The following is a 20,031-nucleotide window of genomic DNA, read 5'->3' on the forward strand; positions in this document are numbered from 1 at the left end:
ATAGAAATTTTGTCTGTGCAAATCCAGCTCTTCCAAATCTTCCTCTTCCCTCTTCAGAAATTCTTGTTGTGGAAAAGTTCTTACAAAGAAGAGGGTACTGGCTTACTCAGCTGTGGGCAATAAAGTCTGGACCTTTCATGGTACAGATGATAAGTTTAATTCCTGGACTACAAGACTGATGGCTTTTTTATGACAACCTTGTGAAGAGCCTGGGCAGGGGTTCCCTCTCTGGGGTTTTTTTTATGGTGAGTGCTCTCATCTGATGGCCTTGGGAGTAGCTTGGTCAGGGTGTTACCAGTTTCAGTCACCTGCCATCTCTCCACCTCTATGTGAACATGCAGACATGTCTGTTGTCACATAAAGTAGCAAAAGGATTTTTCGAACAGTCCCTGCTGTTTGAGTAGTGTTCCTTCTGTTAGCAGAAAGGGCTTGTGCTTCATAAAGTTTCAGACTGTTGTAGCCGCGCAGTCCACCTTACCTGCAGTAGAATAAGCTTCAATGTTACTTGTGAGTGGAGTAGAAACTAGCTGTTGTGTCCCTGCTAAGGCCTTTGACGTGGTACCCCACAACATCCTTCTCTGCAAGTTGGAAATATATGGATTTAATGGGTAAACTGTTAGATGGACAGAGAACTGGCTGCAGGATCAAATCTAGAGAGTGGTGGTCAATGGCTCTGTGTCATTGGGTGGAGATCAGTGATGACTGGGGTCCCCCAGGAGCGAATGCTGGGATTGATACTCTTTAATATTTTCATCAATATGCACATACATCAGTACAGATTAGGGAATGACGTGCTGGAGAAGAGCTCCATGAAGAAGGACCTGGGGGTCCTGGTGGACAACAGATTGGCCATGAACTAGCAGTGTGCCCTTGTGGCCAAGAAGGCCAATGGTATCCTGGGGTACATTAAAAAGAGTGGCCAGCGGGTTGAGGGAGGTGATCTTCCCCCTCTAGTCTGCCCTTGTAAGGTTACATTTAGAATACTGTGTCCAGTTCTGGGCTCCCCAGTTCAAAAAAGATGGGGATCTCATAGGAGGAGTCCAACTGAGGGCTACAAAGGTGGTGAGGGGCTGGAGCATCTCCTGTGTGAGGAAAGGCTGAGTAACCTGGATCTGTTCAGCATGGGGGAAAGAAGTCTGAAGGGTGTTCTGATTAATGTTTATCCAAAGGGAGGTGAGAGGCAAATGGATGAGGCCAGGCTCTTCTTGGTCGTGTACAGTGATAGGGCAAAGAGTAGTGGCCTAAAACTTGAACATAGGCAGTTCCATACTAACATGCTGAAGAACTTCTTTACAGTAAGTTTGACAGAGCACCAGAACAGATTGTCCAGAGAGGCTGTGAAGTCTCCTTCTATAGAAATATTCAAGACCCGTCTGGACGCCTTCCTGTGCAACCTGTTGTAGGGTACTTGCTTTAGCAGGGGGTTTGGACTCAATGATCTCTTGAGATCCCTTCCAACCCCTGCGATTCTGTGATTCTGTGATCAGTGATGTCGATGGTGGGGTCAAGTGCACCCTCAACAAGTTTGCACATGACACCTTGCTGTGGGATGTGGTTGAAATGCCTGAGGGATGGGATGCCATCCTAGACAGGGTTGAACAGTGGGCCCAGGAGAACCTCATGAGGTTCAATAAATCCAAGTGCAATGTCTTGCACCTGGTTTGAGGCAACCTCCACTACCAATACAAGCTGGGGGATTAAATGAGTGGGCACAGCCCTACCAAAAAAGTCCTGGTGGATGATAAGCTGGACATAAGCCAGCAATGTGCCTTCACAGCCCAGAAAACCAACTGTATCCTGGGGTGCATCAAAAGAAGTGTGGCCAGCAGGGTGAGGGAGGTGATTCTGCCCCTCTACTCTTTGCTAGTGAAGCCTCACGTGGAGTACAGCATCCAAATGTGGAGTCATCAGTACAGGAGAGACAGGGACCTGTTGGAGTGCGTCCAGCGGAGGGCCACAAAAATAATCCAAGGGATGGAATACCTCTCCTATGAGTACAGGCTGAAAGAGCTGAAACTGTTCAGCCTGGAGTAGAGAAGGCTCCAAGGTGACCTGATAGCAGCCTTTCAGTATGTAAAGGAGAGCTACAGGATAGAACAGGACAGACCCTTTAGCAGGGTCTGTTGTAACGGGACAAGGGAAATGGTTTCAAATTTAAAGAGAGTAGATTTAGGTTGGATAGAAGGAAAAAGTCTTTTACAGTGAGTGTGATGAGGCACTGGCACAGGTTGCCCAGAAATGTGGTGGATGTCCCATCCCTGAAGTTACACCAGACTGGATAGGCTCTGAACAACCTGATCGAGCTGTGGATGTCCCTGTTTATTACAGAGGAGTTGCACTAGATGACCTTTAAAGGTCCATTCCAACTCCAAGGATTCTATGATTTGGGAACTGCTTATAGTAAGTATCCCAACCTTTATTGTCACTTTTTCAAAATCTACTTCTAGTGTTTTCATATCTGATAGCACTAGTTTACCACAGGGCCATGGGAGAGAGTATAGCTTTCTGAATTTTGTGAAGAAGAAGCGGTGCTCAGAACTGCTGAAGAGGCCATCAAGTTAATGTGTCCATAGGCAGATATAGTTGGCTTGTCTTCAGATTAGCTTGCCTGCGTCTCAGCGGATGTGTCATCAAGGATCACAACTGGTAGCTCTGCAGTTCAGTGAAAAAGATCATATACCGGTAGCAAGGCTCTTTTGACCTATTTTTTTAGTAAGCATATAATTTCAGAAGACTCTGACGTTGGTCAGAATCAAAATTCCACAGGGCATGGATCTTTGATTTGAAGATCAGTCAACAGTTTATGTACTCTCTTACATTTAATTATTCCATCTTCTGAGAGCATTTAAGCAAGAAGCACTATCAGCTTATTCCAATAGTGCCTGTATGCTCCATTTACTTTTTTGTTTCCATAACTTCTCTATCTGTCGGATAGTCCTGTACCTCACTTGGTACTCCAGTCAAACTTCTGGATGAAGGTTCAATACTCCAGTCTTCTTTGCATTTAGTATCTTGGTATTTGGATGGATGCCTGACCTAGAAGAGCTTGTTCATTACTGGTTCAATCAGTCCAGCAGCATGAACCTTACATATCCAAACAGAAGAGATTTCAGGCATAGTATGAACAGTAGCATTTGTGCCCGAAGCGGTCAACATTGCCAGCTACACTAGTGTAATTTTATCATTGAAAATATCAGATCTCTTGCTTATTTCACATAGAATGCACTTCAAAGCTATTTCTATCTTCTGTCTATCAGTAGAAAATTCTACTTGTGTACTTGTACCTGCTTGCAGCAAGGTTTACAAAAGGACTTTCTAAAATCCCTTCACTGGTATTAATAGATACCATACCATTACTAGTAGATGCCATAATGGGAGCACATCACTCTAAGCTTTTTAGTGTTTTATTTTCCAAGAATGCTTCCTTCCTTATCTAAAACTTGAGAAAGAGGAGGTGGAGAAATGGGAATTAAATCATTGGAGTCCTTACTGGAGATTGTCTTGATCTCATACAAAATAGGTATTTTTCAAAATGTGTTGTTACTAAGTTACTTACCTACCTCTCTTCCTCCCTTTCTCTCATGCCAACTTAGAAGATTTGAAATAAAATCTATTAGAAAGAAGGACTTTGGGCTTTTCATTTGAAGGCCTTGGTCCTCGGCAGAGATTCCATTACACTTCCTCCTTTCCCCCCCCCCCTTTTTAAAACAGTGCTGTTATTTTACATGTGCTAATGATTGTGGTTTCTAAAAGTTCTATTATCCATTTAGCCTACTATAGCTAGTTATTACAATCTCAGTGAAGTAGTATGCAGATAGGTACATATAGTTAGTTTGTACTTGTAAAGGATGGACAGTGCTTTAGAACATTTCATAAGTCAGCATTAAATCTTAGGTGTACAGTGATGCTTCCTTACTTAGCTGCGAATGCACCCATGTTAAAATGAGTTTTCAAAGGTACAGAACTCCACATCTTTATGGCTATTTGAGTCTACAGTCTCTTTGTATTTTCTTCTGCCTTGGCTTTGAGTTCTTCCATGCTCAGTGTATCAGTGATGAAGAGGAAATTGGGATGAAAAGTTTGTTCTTGCCTTGTGTCTTTGCTATGATACACAAGAAAGCTAGGAAGCAAGTTTGGCAGTAATCAATGCCTCTGACAGATTTTTCACTGTTGTTTTGAATATGCCAAAGAAAAGGTATGAATATGCTGGAAAAGTAGCACAGCGAGCTGTAGGCAGTCCAGGAGGCTCCTGGAATGCATCAAGGATAACTTTGTGAGCCAAGCAATAGACAGCTCCACCAGGGGGGATGCAGTATCAAACCTGTTGCTCACCAACTCAAGTGAACTGATTAGTGACATCAGGATTGGAGGCTGCCTCAGCTGTAGAGGACACTGGATGTTGGAGTTAATGCTCCTGAAGGGTATAGGACAGAAAAGAGGAAAATCTATGATGCTAAATTTTAGGAAAGCCAAATTCCAGCTCTTCAGGGAGTTGGTCATCAAAACACCCTGGAAAGCTGTCCTCAAGGTTATGAAGCAGAGCTGGCAAATCTTTAAGAAAACTTTTCTTAGTGTGCAGGAGCTCTCCATGCCCATGAGTAGGAAGTCAGGAAAGAAAGGGCATACCCCCAGCCCCCCCAGTGAGCAATACAGGCAAGCTGGTAACAACTGACAAGGTGAAGGCTGAGGTACTCAACTTCATTGCTTCAGTCTTCACTGGTGACTGAGCCGGATGGGTCAGAAGGTGGGGACTGGGAGAGCAACGTCTCTCGTGCTGTAAGTGAGGATCAGGTTTGCAACTACCTGAGGAGCCTGAGCATCCCTAAGTCTGTGGGTCCCAATGAGATGCATCCCAGAGTCCTGAGGGAATTGGCTGCTGTAGTCACGAAGCCACTCGACAATATTTGAAAAGTCATGGTGGTCAGGTGAAGTCTGTTGGTGACTGGAAAAAAAGGCATTGTTGATCCCATTTTTAAGAAGGGTAGGAAGGACAACCCAGGGAACTACTGAGCTGTTAGCCTCACCTCTGTGCCAGGATCCAAGGCACATGGAAGAGAGGGAGGTGATACAGGACAAGCCAGCATGGCTTTACCAAGGGTGACTCGTGCCTGGGCAACTTGGTGGCCTTCTGTGCTGGCGTAACTGCATCATGGGCAAGGGAAGAGCCACTGATGTCATCTGTCCGGACTTCAGTAAGTTCTTTGACACAGACCCTATAACATTTTTCTCTCTAAATGGGAAATATATAGATTTGACTAATCAACAACACTAATGTGTTGGCTTCTCTTGGTATTTCTTGTGGTTTAAGCCAGCAGGCAGCTAACACCACACAACCTTTTGCTCACAGCCCCACTGCTCATTGAAATGTGGTCAAGAACCAGAAAAAAAAAAAGGTAGAACATGTAGGCTGAGACAAAAACTAATTACTAGCCCATCAACAAATGCCCAGCCAGTCCCCAAGCAGTGGCTGCCTCCTGGCCAACTCCTCTCAGTTTTATAGGTTTTTTTTTACATCACACCTTATAGTATGGAGTATCTCTTTTGCCAGTGAAGGTCAGCTGTCCTGGTTCTGCCCTCTGCCAGCTCCTTGTGCCACCAGTACAAGATAAGATAAGCAAAAATAAGATTCTTATATTTGTTATACTACTTAAATATGGGCTAAAAGTTATGAAGATTACATTTATTTGATTCATGTTAATATTTCATGCTGAACTTCTTCTCAGACAAGGTGTTTTGAAATTGGTTCTTTGAAATACGTGATTTTTCTGCAAGTAGATTCTTCAACACGTTTGGTTCCCAGCTGGTGTCTAGATGTCAACAAGTCTAACCTTTCTTAAATTTCTGATATTTCTAACCAAATATATAAAACAATTTTTTTTCCCTTCTAGTCTTGATCCAGAGCAAAAGGAAATGTTAATTGAAGTGATAGAAAAGCTGTTGAAGGATAGAAGTACGGTAAGAGACAAGAGCTGCTATTACATATATATATATATGCTGTGTATGTGTGAATGTGTGTGTGTATGTGTGTATATATATACACATTTAAGTTTATATATTTAACTATACATATTATAAATATACAAGTATTTGTATATATTTAAAGAGTTATATCACCTACAGCTGAATTACAGCCTGAAGAATATTCTTCCTGAAGTCTTGTTGATATGTTTTTATATGCTTCAAAATAGAAGCATCATTGCGTACCTATGCATTATATTGTCAATGTAATAATGATAATATCTCTTTATAAGAGTGGTAATCTTTCTTACGTTATGGGTATTCTTAATCTATTTTCTTATTACTGGGTTGTTGTCTTTTGTGTGTGTATGCTTTTTTTTAAACTTTGTTTAAAAAATGAAAGTTTTATGATTATATGAATCAGCACACAAGTGTCTGTATTTTTTCAATGAGATATTAACTGGATCATGTCTATTTGTGATATTATAAGAATAACTTACTTCTGTGTAATACACAGTATACCTTTTGAAGTCTGCCTGCCTTGTAGTGTATGCAAATGTTAAGCAATGATACTTTATGTGCTCTTGTTTGTCCTTGCAAATATTTCCGTTTCCTCCTTGGTAAGTAAAACTGATGTCCTCTGACAATTTACAATTTACAATTAATTTTCACAAGTCTAGGTCAGAAAGGTAATTGAGCAAGGAGTCAAAAGACAGATTTCAAATATAAAACAGGAATGTAAATTGAAACACTTCTCTTGTTCGTTTTCAGGTAACTAATGTAGTGAATGTAATGTTTTTTGACTAAGTGAAAGCATTGCTAGGTACCAGATAGTGAGTTGCTTCATATACCCTTAGTCACTATTACTGTGTTGTTTTTTTCTGCTTTTAAACGTCAGTTTTTACTGCTTATAAGTAATGTTAGTCTCCTATTACTAATATAATGTACAGTAATATGTTGTCTGTTGTTCTAGCACAGTCCAGATGTCCAGGACAAAAATGGTGTCGATCTCTAATAGACATCTCACAACTTCCACTGAAGGGTTGCTGAAGAAGAGTGTCAGAGCTTAATGGCTCAGCAGGCAGTAAATCAGTTAGTTAGTTCTCCTGACTGCATCCATGCTTGACCTGTACTCATTTGTCAGAGACCTTTGTGCTTCTGTGGAGTTGCCCCCAGTGGTTCTTTGTGTATTTTCCTTTTGTGGTTCATGCTCTTGGTGTGCATGCAATCTGTGAATGTGAGATTAGATTTTGTGTACCTGTGGAGGCATAAAGGACAGAGAAGCCATCTTTGTTTCTTCTTATTGCTGATGGCAAGAAAATAAAATCCTTGAATTTCCCTATTACTTAAGATAAAAAACAGGGCATCTGACAAGTAGTCATTTATACATTAATTTTAATGAAATGTTAGAACATCCCAACTTTTTTTCTCTTTTTCTTGATGGCTAATCTTGACACTTGGAGGTGTTTACAGGGGAAGCTGGTTATCATTCCTTAATGTATGCCAAAATTTTGGTGCCTTTGTGATGCTTAATAATAGACATTGTATTTATGAATACCAGCTGAAGAGTTATAGTTATGCTATTTTTTTTCCCCAGCATGTTCAAGAATTTGAGAATGATGATCTATATTTTGGTCTTCTGGGCTTTTCAGAAAAGCTTCTTTGGAGATGTAATGTCGTAACTGCTGAAGTATTTTCCTCCCTCTGATTCTGCTTGATCTCCTCCCTAACAAGGCCTGATTCCAGCTTTGGCTGACATTTCTGCTTTAGAAGTTTCACTTTTTTCAAAAGGCAGCATGAAAAATTCTGAAAATGAAGAATTCAAATCTGCTTTTGGGATTTGGAATCAAAGCTGCTTCACAGCTTGTTCTGATTTAAAAGGAATCTATCTCTGTTTATTCCTTGATCATTTCTTTTGAGGAAGACCAATCTAGCACAGAAAAGCTCCAGTTTAAGTAGTCATCTCTTGTCATGTTCCACTGAATGTTCCCAGGAAAACTGCAAATTGGTTTACAAAAAGCACTTGAGCGCTGACAGGCATGGAGTATCAGCCACCTCTCTAGGAAGCCTGTTTCAGTGTCTAACCATCCTCACAGTACAAAATTGTTTCCTAATGCTCAGTCTAATCCTTGCCTGGTATCTCTGTGCCGTTCCCATTCTGCTTCCCCTCCTGAGGGAGCTGCAGGGAGCGCTGAGGTCCTCTTGGCCTCCTCTGCTCCAGGCTTGGCAATCCAAGTGTTCTCAGCTCCTCCTTACAGGACATGCCTTCCTGCTTTGTCACCAGATTTGGTGCCTTCTCTGGATACTCCCATCTGTGCCTGTGTCCAGCATTACTCTGTCCCAAGTGCAGCCTCCAGCATTTTCCTTTGTTGGATTACATGCTGCTACTGATTGATCAGTGCTCCAGTCTATCTAGATCACTTCGTAAAGCGTCCTGTCCCTCCAGGGAGTCAACAGGACTTTCTAGTTCAGTATTATTAGCAGACTTACTGAGGATGGATTCCAGTCCTTGTGGTGGTCCTTAATTAAAGTTATATAAGTAGCTTGCATAATCTTATATAGGTTACTTTGTAGGCGTTAATAGAGCTTCCAAGAGGAGCTTAAATAATTTGAACTATCTTTATGTTCTGTAAGGTAAACTAGATTTCATTTACTTAGGATGCAAGAAGAAGGTGCTCTTCCTACACAGATTGACAGAAGCTTTTAGGAAATATTTTGTAGAAAATATTTTAAAATATTTAATAATTTTCTTCTTTTTGAAGAAAGTTGCTAGATTTGTCTGCACAGCACTCGTAGAAATAGATCTGAGCTTTAGGAAAAGGGAATTTTGCTATAGTCATATGAATTTCATCTGTTTGATTAATGGCGTTTTTCAGGCTTTTTTGCAGTTTCTCTTGCCTGTTTGATAGTGAGTTAGCCTGAAATTTGTAAGGTGGTAATGTGGAACTCAGACCATGAGTTTACTTGACATTAATCTTCAGGTTCTTGCAATGCAAGTGCACAGAAACTGTTTCCTTGTATCAACATTAATTGTCATCTCCTGGTAGTTTTATTCTAATGCTAGTAGATCAAGATCACAGTATTACATCATTAAATAGTGTCTTTACCCAGATGGGAGAATCCTAGTGATTGGGAACATTGAACATTAGTGAATCTTTGTGTTGCTTTTTTTGTTTGTTTGCTTTTGTTTTTGTTTCTTCCCTGATGGAAGTGTGTCACAGTGCTCCAGTCAAAGAATCAGGTTAATTTTGGCATTTCTGTATACTTAAGGACCAATAATCCTTAAAAAAGCATAATGTCTTTTATATATACTGTCTAGATGAGGGAAATAAATGCATATGATTTTTGTTGTTGTTATTCAATTTTTCTTAGATATGGTTGGAAAGGGATTGTAATTTTTAACATTAATATCGCATAACATATGAACATTTTGTTCGAATGATGCTTGAGAATTCTCTTTATAAAAAAAATTACACACTTATTTTCTTTTCTATAAATATTTGAATTCTCAGTGTTTTTAAAACTTACAAACATAATGTCTACATAAAAATGAGATAGAGTAACTACTGAACATAGGTGCCTCTAAAGTTATGTAAAACAAATTTCTTCAAGGAGAACATGCTATTGTGAATTATTAATGCAGCTTAAGTTGCATAGAAAAGGCAAAATATATTTAAATTAGTTGCAGTCATTTCACGTTTGAAATAGAAAGATACTATCTAGATGGGGATTTTACTGCAGTAAAATTGAACTATTTTATCAGACTCTACAAAATGTGTTCATTTGTTGGGTCTCAATCAGTAGTAAATTTTTTTTATACAAGCTGAGGTAAGCAAAACTTAAAATGGGATGAGATCCAGCCTTAACTGAGCACTTAATTAAAATTTCTGGTGACATAAATGAAAGATCATTTTACTCCTTAAATGACTTAACACAAAGATACAATTAAAAGCCAAGTTCTCTGTTAATATAGCTTGCAAAAAATATCAAGTGCAAATCAACAGTAACATAACCTCAAGGTACTAACTGAATTACAGTGTAGAATTTTGCCAAACACTATATAGTGTTTTGCAAACACTAAAAATTCATAAAATCCCTGCAGAGCCTGTAACTTGTTTAGCGTAACTACAGTGTATCAACAAAGCTTTGATTTTTTTTACCAGTGTATTCAATTTTTTAACAGGTAAGATGTTTAAAAATCTATTTATTACAGTAACTTAAACTAGTTCTGTTTTTACCTTTCCATTACCTAAGAAGTACCTCAAATTCTGACAAGCAAGTAGAATAGCAGGAATGTCTGCTTTATTTTACTAGTAACTCTGACTAACTGCAGAGCAGCTGATGTAGAAATGAAGATAAGCCCATATATGTTTTTATGCTAAAGTGACACTTTTTCAGAAATTAATACAGCCAGTCAGGTAGGTGTGAAGGTGTAATTGGACAGTTATTTATTTATTTATCCCTTTATTTCGATCATTGGTTTCTACATGATTTCACTCGTTTTCCTGTTTTTTTTCCTAGTTGCTTAACAAACCTGATATTCTAGTTTTGAGATAAAAGGTTTGAGGCACAATTTGTTGCTCAGTTTGCTCAGTGAAGTTCTCAGTGAAGAACTATAGAACTACATTCGTTTTGTCGCTTGGTTATTTTACAACTGATTTTTGGAAGTAATAATGAAAATCAAAATCAAGTGTATTAATGATACCTAACTGTATGGGAACTGCTGAGTCATGGCCTGAACCACTGATTGAGCACCTGGAGGAAAGACCCAGTCAGCCCTGGGAGCACAGGTGAAGGCAATTCACCTGTGTGACCTCTTAGACCTCATTTAAGGGTTGACTGCCACTGAGAAAGCATCTGTTTCTGGAGATCTCTCGTTGGTGGAAGTCTTTCCCTGCAAACCCATAATCTTCTGATCCAGCTGAGAGATCTATTTCCCTTCCCTTGTAGCACCTTGCTATTGTGCCAGTCCTTCCACCTCTTTTGTAACAACTTTTCCATCATGTTGGTTCTTCTGTTCCCTACACTAACCTACGTAATAATTTTAAAAATTCTTACTGATATCGAGAGGGAATCATATCCATTGTTTAAACCTTTTAGATAAAAAACTTGCCACTTACACTTCTCAGTCCAAACTGAAGTATCTCAAAGTTGCATACCTAAAGTAGAAAGCAGAGTATAGACCTACCACTGGGATGTAATTGTGTGGATGATGAGTGTCTTAAAAATGTCCAGATTTCTTACCATTGTTTTTGATCTGATTTTATTTGGTTTGAATGAATGCCTCTTTGATACAAGGAAGGTTTGTGATACTTGTATAAAAATATAAATATGTATGTGCTGCACTGTAAAAATGATTTTGTTCAGACACATCCGGAGGATGGTATGTGAATAGTATGTGGCTGCATGTATTACCCTATATATCATAGCTGTTGCTATTGTAGCTTTTTTTTGGAGACTAGGTAGTGTATTGACTGCAGTACTACCTTTGAACTCCTCTAGAATGAAGGATATTGGAGAGAAATTTCAAAACATATTGGTAAAACTTGCACTGCTAATGTACTCCAGAAAGTTCTGTTTTGAAGAAATCCTGCATATGTTAGAGATAAGTTTTGAATGAAGACTAACAGTAAATTAATTTACTGCATGGAATTTATTTATTCCTAATTAAGATTTCCATATTTTTCCCCCAGAGATTATTTTCTTCAGATTGTACAAATATTGTTTTCCCCTTTAATGAGAATATCCTCATCATATTTAATTACTTCTAAATTTTGGATTTATCATTTTATTCCCATGTGAAAATTTACTTCTAAATATAACACATACAGCCTAGTATGTATTCTGCTTGAAGGATCAAAAGTCTTCAAACATATGTGTGAGTGCTGAGATTTTTTTTTACAGACTGCTTATTTACTAGATGAAGCACAGATTCTTGAAAAGTGAGACCTCTAACATTAAAAAATGATGCTTGGAATTGGTGATGGCTTTGCAATGAGGATCTTGATCTTTTAAACTAAAGCAATGTCGTTGGGGGTAATAGGGAAAAGAAAGCTGAGTTCTACTGCTCAAATGTAGGCTTCTGTTAATAAGTTAATGTTTTGGTTTAAAATCAAAATGTATGGCTGAGACATTGTTTTTCTAACTTATTGATTTAATGTTGGTAAAAGCTTTACTCCTTTGGAAAAAAAATTACTGGCTTTGTGCAGATGTTTTATTGTGATAGATCTATTATCCCACTATTAGAAGATAAATGGCTGATCTTTTCCAGTTTCCATGCCTCCAGAAAATTGAAATAAGAAGGGGGATATCATTTGGGCTGTATGATTAGGGCAGGTGGGGTGGCCATTAATTTAAGAGAGAAGAATCTTGGCAGCATAGGCCAACTTGCGCTATATTATCAATCAAACCTCGATGTACTTCTTGTGATGACCCAGCACTCTCAGGTTTTCACAGCATTAATTAGAATTCATGACAAAATAGATGCAAGGAAACGTTTTGTACCCTTCATAATTTTATAGAAAATTTATTGTTATTAGAGGAACCATTTGCTTAGTGTGATTTTTTTCATTACCAGCTTGTCAACTAGCATAGATAATCTGGAGAAAATATGAACTCCATAGATTGGGTGTCACTTTTGTTGATGGTTCATGTAGTTTACCTTGGAGCACAGCTAATGGCTGAAGTTCATAGCAACAGCACAGAAAAATGTGGCAACCAGTGGAAGACAAATGAAGCATGCTTATTGCTTTAATATAAAAAATACATAAATGGAAAGCAGCATGTGAGTTTGATGAGCTCATTGCTAGTTTTGTTGGAGTGATTTATATTTTATCTTTACACAAAAAGCTGCTATTGACACAGTGAGATGGAAATTAACTGACTTTTTTGGGAACTAATATTTTTCAGTTTTATGTTCTGATTGGATCATTTTGTTTTAATTCTAAATATTTTTATGGAATGTTGAGCATTTAATAAACATATTATAAGCAGTTCCTCTGGCATTTAGATGTATAGTGGGATCATGCTATTGGGGTAACAGCATCAACTAGAATAGCGTCATATTAAGAAAGCATTAGGAAATCCTTTCACATAAATCCTTTCATTACAAAATCCAGTTTCAGTTTATTTTATATTCTCACCTCTTTTTTTTCACTTGAAATGAAAAACTTAATTGTGGAAAATACAATGATACGGGTAGAGGGGCAGGGCGTTAAGTAATGTGTGTTGTATGGCAATTCCTGTATTAACTTCTAAAGCCAGAGGCTTGCTACAGGAAGAGAATTCTTGTTCACCTGGTGCTCCTCTTGCATCCCATAATGTATGTTCAAATTTTTATTAATATTTTTAAGCGTTCACAAGAGACAACATTCTCGTTGTAAACTTGAGTAGGTTACTAATGTGAATTGAAAGAAATAATTATTTTAAATTCCTGTATTTCAGTATGGTTGGCTATTTCTTTGTATTCAGTTGTGTTTTACTCCCAGTAACTGAGCTTTCTAAACTACTGTACTGTTTTTATGAGATGATGCCAGAAGGTTGTCTGTTCACTGTCGCTGCTCCCACTCTTGTGGAAGGAAGACACAGATTACTCTGCATCACCTCTATGTCCCAGCATAAATTTTAAAACTTTCTTCCATCCTGTGAATTGCAAAGGAACTGACAAGTCTGTAGTTCTGCAGATTTGGTGGACTACTGAGAATGAAACAATCACTGTTCTCTGAGAAAGAGGGAATTAATATATGCTTAGTCTTTTCGTAAAACAGCTCAGTTTAAATTGATTAGGAATTTATTTCAGGTACCTATTATCTGTTTATGATCATGTTGTTTAGATCTTTTAAATCTGAACACAAATTATTTTATATCAGCTTTCAAAGAATATTTAAATAGAAGAGAAAAACAGTATGACTTGAGTACGGCACTAGTAGCAGTAAAAAGCAAGGTATCTGTGCTAGAACACCAGTCAGACACCAGCATGTGTATTGTCCTTCACCTATGAGCCTAAGATGTTTAAATATTAGGCTGCAAATATTTTTATAGTCATAAATCTGTGCGTGTCTCCTACTTTCCCTCCCTCCTTTTCTCCTCTTATATTTCAAACCTGTCAAGAGACACTATACTGTGTGGAATATCCATAATAACAGAGTCTATGAGTTAGTGACAGAAAAAGTCTCTGGGGACCCAAAGTGCCTTCCTTTTTTTTTAAAAAACGAACAACAACAACAAAAAAGCTTTATCACATGGTCTTCTGCAAGCAGATCTTAACTGCAATTAAGAGTTTTGTATCCTGACAAAATAGCTGTGTTATAAATAAGTTCTAATGTGTAACTCTTCCCAACATATACCTCATCCCTCCCCAGCTTTTCTGGGCTTACTGAGCACAGCTCTGGGCTGACTGTGATTTGCCTTGAGCTGCCCACTGTGTTCTGCTGAGCTTTGGATCCAGTCAGGTTCCACACCTAAACATAAACTGACAATGTTTTTTAATGACAAAGGAGCTTAATGCAGCAGGTTGCAAAGAAGAAAACTCAGCAGAACAACACTGAAAACACACACACGTTCCCGGGTTTCGGCACCACTTGAAAACACACACACGTTCCCGGGTTTCGGCACCATTTGAAAGCACACTCACACACACATAGACACACACACAATAGCAGCAAGAAAAGCTTTTTTTTATTCAAAGGTATAGCACTACTTTTATAATACTTGTTATCCACTATTGCCATCTAAAGCTTACTCCCTTAATGCTGATTGGATATTTTTGCTGAGGCATGTAGCAGTGAAGCATGAAGCAGTATTTTCCATCTACTGACATATCAAAAGGTAGCTTATCGGATCATCTTAGTTTGCCATTTTCCCTGCGTCACGGGTACATTCTTTGGTCAACTTGTCCCTATTCCTTCGGGGAGGGGGCCTTTCTCGTTACACCTCGTATCCTCGCAACCGCCTATTACAACACAACACCACCAGCTTTTTGGTTTTGTGATGCAACAAAACTATAAAATTATTTTAGATGTTAAATGTTTTTATTTGGCTCTATCAAATAACCAGATTTTACTCCCTGGAATGAATTGCATATGTGTTGGGACCAGCAGGTACCAGTATGTAGCTGGAGCTGGAGGCAATAAATGCAACTTCACGTTTATTCTTAGTGGTAATTCATAAAATCCCTGCAGAGCCTGTAACTTGCTTAGCATAATAGCAAGACTATATTCTGAGCTGTTTTCTTTCAATTGTAACGTTGGGCACATACTAATAAACCAAATGTCAGCCAAATACAGGGAGAAAAATGTAACATATGAATATCATTGTATTTAATATTTCTCAAAAAGTACCATTTCAATAAACTGCACTCCTATTTAATTGCTTACTTTAAGTCACTGGGGAAATTTTAGAGGTTGAAATGCAGATCCCCAGTGCTCAGATAGAATATGACATTAATTTGCTGCCAGAAGGCTAAACTGCATGCATGCTAACTGCATACATATCAGCTACTCCATATAAAGTCTCATCATTTTACTTACTTGACTTAACATGTTCTTTGACTCAAAACAAATCTTAATTAAAGCATTAGAGAAAAAAAATAATTCTAGGCACACAGTGACATGTGTCTATAATGCATGGTCAGCTTTGGAGGTTTTCCCGCAGTTAAAGTAACTTTAAATTAAACAGCAACCAGACAAGGGATTTCCTTTCCTTGTTTTTAAAAGAAAAAAAATCCTATGACAATGTTTGAATAAGCCTGAAAGTGTTAGAAAGTTGAGAATCTATTTCATTTTCTCATGAAAACAAAGCCGTATTTATAATCATACTCTCTCTGAAGACCTCTTTGTTTAAAAGATTCATTTCTTATGGAATTGAAATATGTAAGGTTGTAACATGGCATAAGCGATCCATTTCTATAACTTTAAAACATTTTTTTTTTGAAAGTGTGGAAAACATACAGAAATTCTTGTACTCTGTAAGGAAAAGTGTTAATTTATCTCTGTATTGTAATTGCTAATTTTTATGCTTTTTTTTTTATATACAGTGTATTCATGAAATGCTAAGAAATTTTGTATGACAGTTAATTTGGCCATATCAAGAGAGAAGTTTAGATCCCAGTAGTGCTGGAAAACTTACTCAGCTTCAGTTTGATCATGCCAGTGCTAAGAGAATCCAAATAGACCTTGTTGGGCACACTGCTGTATTATGCTTCGTTATGTCCTGTTATTTCTGAGTTAATGGCAAGTTTTCTGATAATTTATTTGGGAGCTATAACTGTTAGAAAAAGAGTGCTTACGTAGCACTGTGTCTAAAGGGCTGAGAGCTAAGATTTATGTGTGTAATACAAACGGCAAATGTTTGCTTTGTTGCAATATAACTACTGCAATATTATTTTAAATATGATACCTTTCTGTAGGCTTAAGATTTTTTGTTGGTGATGGTTGCTGTTTTTTTCCTTGAAAAGAAACAATTTTGAATTCAGCCTATTTTAAAATGCTGAGAATAGCCGGCATTAATTCTGATTTTCACTTGTGGATGAACTTGAAAAGGAATACTGACCCTCTGGTTTATGTTTTGCTTTCTAGCTGGTAGCTGGAAGTGTTGTGATGGCATTTGAAGAAGTGTGTCCGGATAGAATAGATCTGATTCACAAGAACTACCGAAAGCTCTGTAACTTGCTGGTTGACGTAGAAGAATGGGGCCAAGTTGTTATAATCCACATGTTAACTCGATATGCACGTACGCAGTTTGTAAGCCCATGGAAGACTGTAAGTTTGTGAATCTTTTAATTACCTTAACTGTTTGAATTCTGAACTACTTAAAATATTGCACTTACTTAGTTTTTAAGATGCATTTTTATATAGATTTTAATAAAATTAGAAATCAAATGAATAAGCCTTCACTCCTAGAGATTTCACTGATACAAGGCTTCCACCACCCAGGCTTCCATGAAAATTCACTTTGTAGGCCCTCATCTGTTGTAACTTACCCCAGGTATATCCAATTTTTTCTTTTTTTCTTTGAATGACGTATTTCTTTGCTGTGGATTTTATGTGAGCCAGCATTAGAAAAGTTTACCATTCTGTTCTGAAATTGATAGAATCTTCATTTTAGGTATAAGTACTTAACAGAATTACAGAGCTTAAGTAATGTAATAATAATTTCAGACTGTGTGGAGACGTGTATGCTTTTTTTTCTGAAATGCGTAGTGTAAATATTTTCTGACATTTTCATTTTATTATGTGAATATGAGTACACTTATTTAAACTTCAGAAAAAGGAATATTCAGAGTAAAAATCCCATCACTTCCAACGTTGAAAGAGCTCAAGAAGTTGATGCAGAGAGAATACTTTTGCAAAGAGCAGTATGTAATTGCTCTACAACTCTGCTTGTGTTTCTTGTGCAGGGTTGGAGTGTTACTACTGTGAAGTTTTACCATGTAATTTTAAACTAATTCATACTTAAAGGTGTGTATATATTCACTGATATGTGAAATATTTTATGTTAGTGGAAGATGAACTTTGTACAGTCACATAAAAGGATGTCTGGTACTTATGTGTAGTGAACATAAGATGAGTCCAGAACCTCCAGAAAGTTGCATCATAGATTTCACTTCAGGTGAAAATGGCATTATAAGAACACATCTTTTCTTAAGATTGCTTAAATTATGGAAAGTCTTTTAGATAATGAGACACTTGAGTAGTTTGTTTTCCTAAAGTACTTTAGACAGAATGTTTTCTCTTTGCTGCTTGTTGAAAGAAAGCTACTTGCATTCTTCACCCCAGAACTTCAATTTTTATAAAAGAATCAAAATCAGTAATTTACTTTATCTGCAGGTATGGTAACACAATTAATTTAATCCAGTTTTAGTGACTGGAAGAAGGAGGAGAAGGAGAGGATGACCTCATGTCTTGGACTAAGCTTAGAGGTTTTGATAGTATTAGGCTTCTTTCAGACTGTAATGTACTTTCTTTCGTTGAGACCGGATGGATGATCGTTACTGCTATGACTTTTGTTATGCAAATTTAAAAGGTTCAAGTAACCATACCGCCTATGTTAGCCTAAAATTCTTCACCACTGGTATTTTATTAATAATACTTTGTTTCTTCTTTTGTAAGCTTCCGATAAAAATTTAGTTTGTCTACCTACTCAGTAATTAATTAGCAGACTTTTCCTGGGGCTAGCTGAAAAGCATGCCTTTGTCAATAGGTTCTTAAATGAACACATCATACATCAGGGCATCTTGTGCAGTAAAAGAGATTTTTAATTTAGTTTATTTGCATCATTATGGATCAGTATTTAGGCTGTTTATATGTAAATGTACGATTTGAGGAACAATTAAGTGTTGACAAAGTAGATTGCAGTCATATCAATTGCAGCACATTTTACATAATTTTTCTAACTGACATCTTTGATGATAAATAGTGGATGCCAAGTCAAAGCCGATTATACAGTGCACTAGGAATTCATGGTGCTGTCAGGGAGAAGACCGATTGACTTTAAATTTACATATTAATGAGAAGATTTGTTAAGAGGGTGCTTGACTATAGAAAATAACAGCACGTTTATAGGGCACAACACTTTATAAATAAAGCTGATGCAGGAAAATGGAAATTAAACCTTTCAGATTAATAAATTCAAGACTGCTAAAATGCATATTTGCATTTTTATTCACTAAAATTTACCTTACTTTTTGAGAAACATGCTTCTTTTGTTCAATTTGAGCTAATTCTCAGCAAGTAATTGTTTAACATTTTGATTTCTTGTGCTTTATCCTAAAAATATTTGGAAAAAATTATCAGTTACAGAGAAAAATCTATTTTTTACCAGATTCTCTAAATTGTTGCAAAACTCTTGATAGCATTTAATACCCATTAACCTAGAGTACTTAGTTTTATATTCATATTTACATTATTTTCGGATTTTCATTCCGGTCATGAATGCTGTGAAGAATGTCCTTGCTTTACTGCTAGTAATGCTTGAGGCTGGTTTTGAAGTATTTACTTGTTTATCAATAGCCTTTTTTCCCAAATGGATAGTCTCCAGCTTTAACATATACTAAATGAAAAGAGAGCAAGTCACTCACCCTGGAGTGACAGTTTCTGCCCAGAACAGATGAGGAAGGACAATTTAAACCGTTCTCTGTGTGGTGACATATTTTATGCCAATTTGAATTTTTTGCCCTTTCCTTTTCCCGGAAGTTATTGGAACTGTTGTTTGTAAATAGGTCTTGAACCATTACATCTTAGGATATAATACATGGAGATGCTTAAAACAAAGTTGCTGTTGGTTTGCATGAATATGTGGTCTTGTAGTCTGGCAGTTCAGGAACTGATTTTAAATTTGTGCAGCCATCTCTGTTTCAGCAGTGAAACAAGTGTGATGGGAGGTAGTGACTGTTTCAGCTCTCCACCACCAAGTAGGTGTGTGTATCATCTTGGAGGCTCAGGGCTGCTTAGCTTTATTTCAGACAGTTGCAGATTTCAGAATTAAGCTTTGCTGATGTTCAGTTAAGATTTGAGGGAAAAAAAAAAAAGTGAGTTTGGTTTACTCATGGTCTTCAATCAGTGAAAGTACTTATAAATTAGTACTTACGAGAGTCATGTCCCAAGTTCTCAAGTTTACATTTTTAGGATTATTAATCCACTGAGTTATTAAAGCATTGCTCAACTGAAAGCGTTTACAAGCTGAGATAGGGATGTCAAGGATGGGAATTAAACTTGAAGAAAATGACCTCAGAGAATAAAGACTTCCAGGAGAAAAATAGCAGTCTTTCAATATATCCAAAACTGTGAGTCATGGAATATAGCCTGGCTCTGAAGGAGTAACAGGAAGAAAACAAATGATTTCCAGCTCATACAAAATATTGAATACTATTGTGGTTTTTGCTTATTTTAAACACTCATTTGTATGTTTAGCATGCAATCTCAGCTTTACTTCCTTTTTTTCCCCAAGTTTGATTATTTTGGTTTCTGAGAATTTTTCAACATTGAAGCTTAATAGAGTTGATATAAGGGAACAGAAATAAATTATCTCATGTTTAATTTGTGGGGTATAGGCTATTTTGATTACTCTTGCAAAAAC

At 37.3% G+C, this 20,031-nt stretch overlaps 1 protein-coding gene across 8 annotated transcripts in view; it reads left to right on the forward strand.

Annotated features, from left to right (window-relative positions):
• AP3B1 (adaptor related protein complex 3 beta 1 subunit) overlaps positions 1-20,031 on the forward strand; it is a 177,311-nt gene that overhangs the window by 36,511 nt on the left and 120,769 nt on the right. For all 8 annotated transcript variants that reach the window (XM_021379413.1, XM_021379412.1, XM_021379410.1 and 5 more), the window contains 2 exons: positions 5,889-5,955; positions 16,533-16,715. In XM_021379413.1, the coding sequence (XP_021235088.1) occupies positions 5,889-5,955; positions 16,533-16,715 (250 nt within the window). The remainder of the gene's footprint in view (positions 1-5,888; positions 5,956-16,532; positions 16,716-20,031) is intronic.

The sequence above is a fragment of the Numida meleagris genome, chromosome Z (genome assembly GCF_002078875.1).
Source record: "Numida meleagris isolate 19003 breed g44 Domestic line chromosome Z, NumMel1.0, whole genome shotgun sequence".
NCBI classification, from domain to species: domain Eukaryota; kingdom Metazoa; phylum Chordata; class Aves; order Galliformes; family Numididae; genus Numida; species Numida meleagris.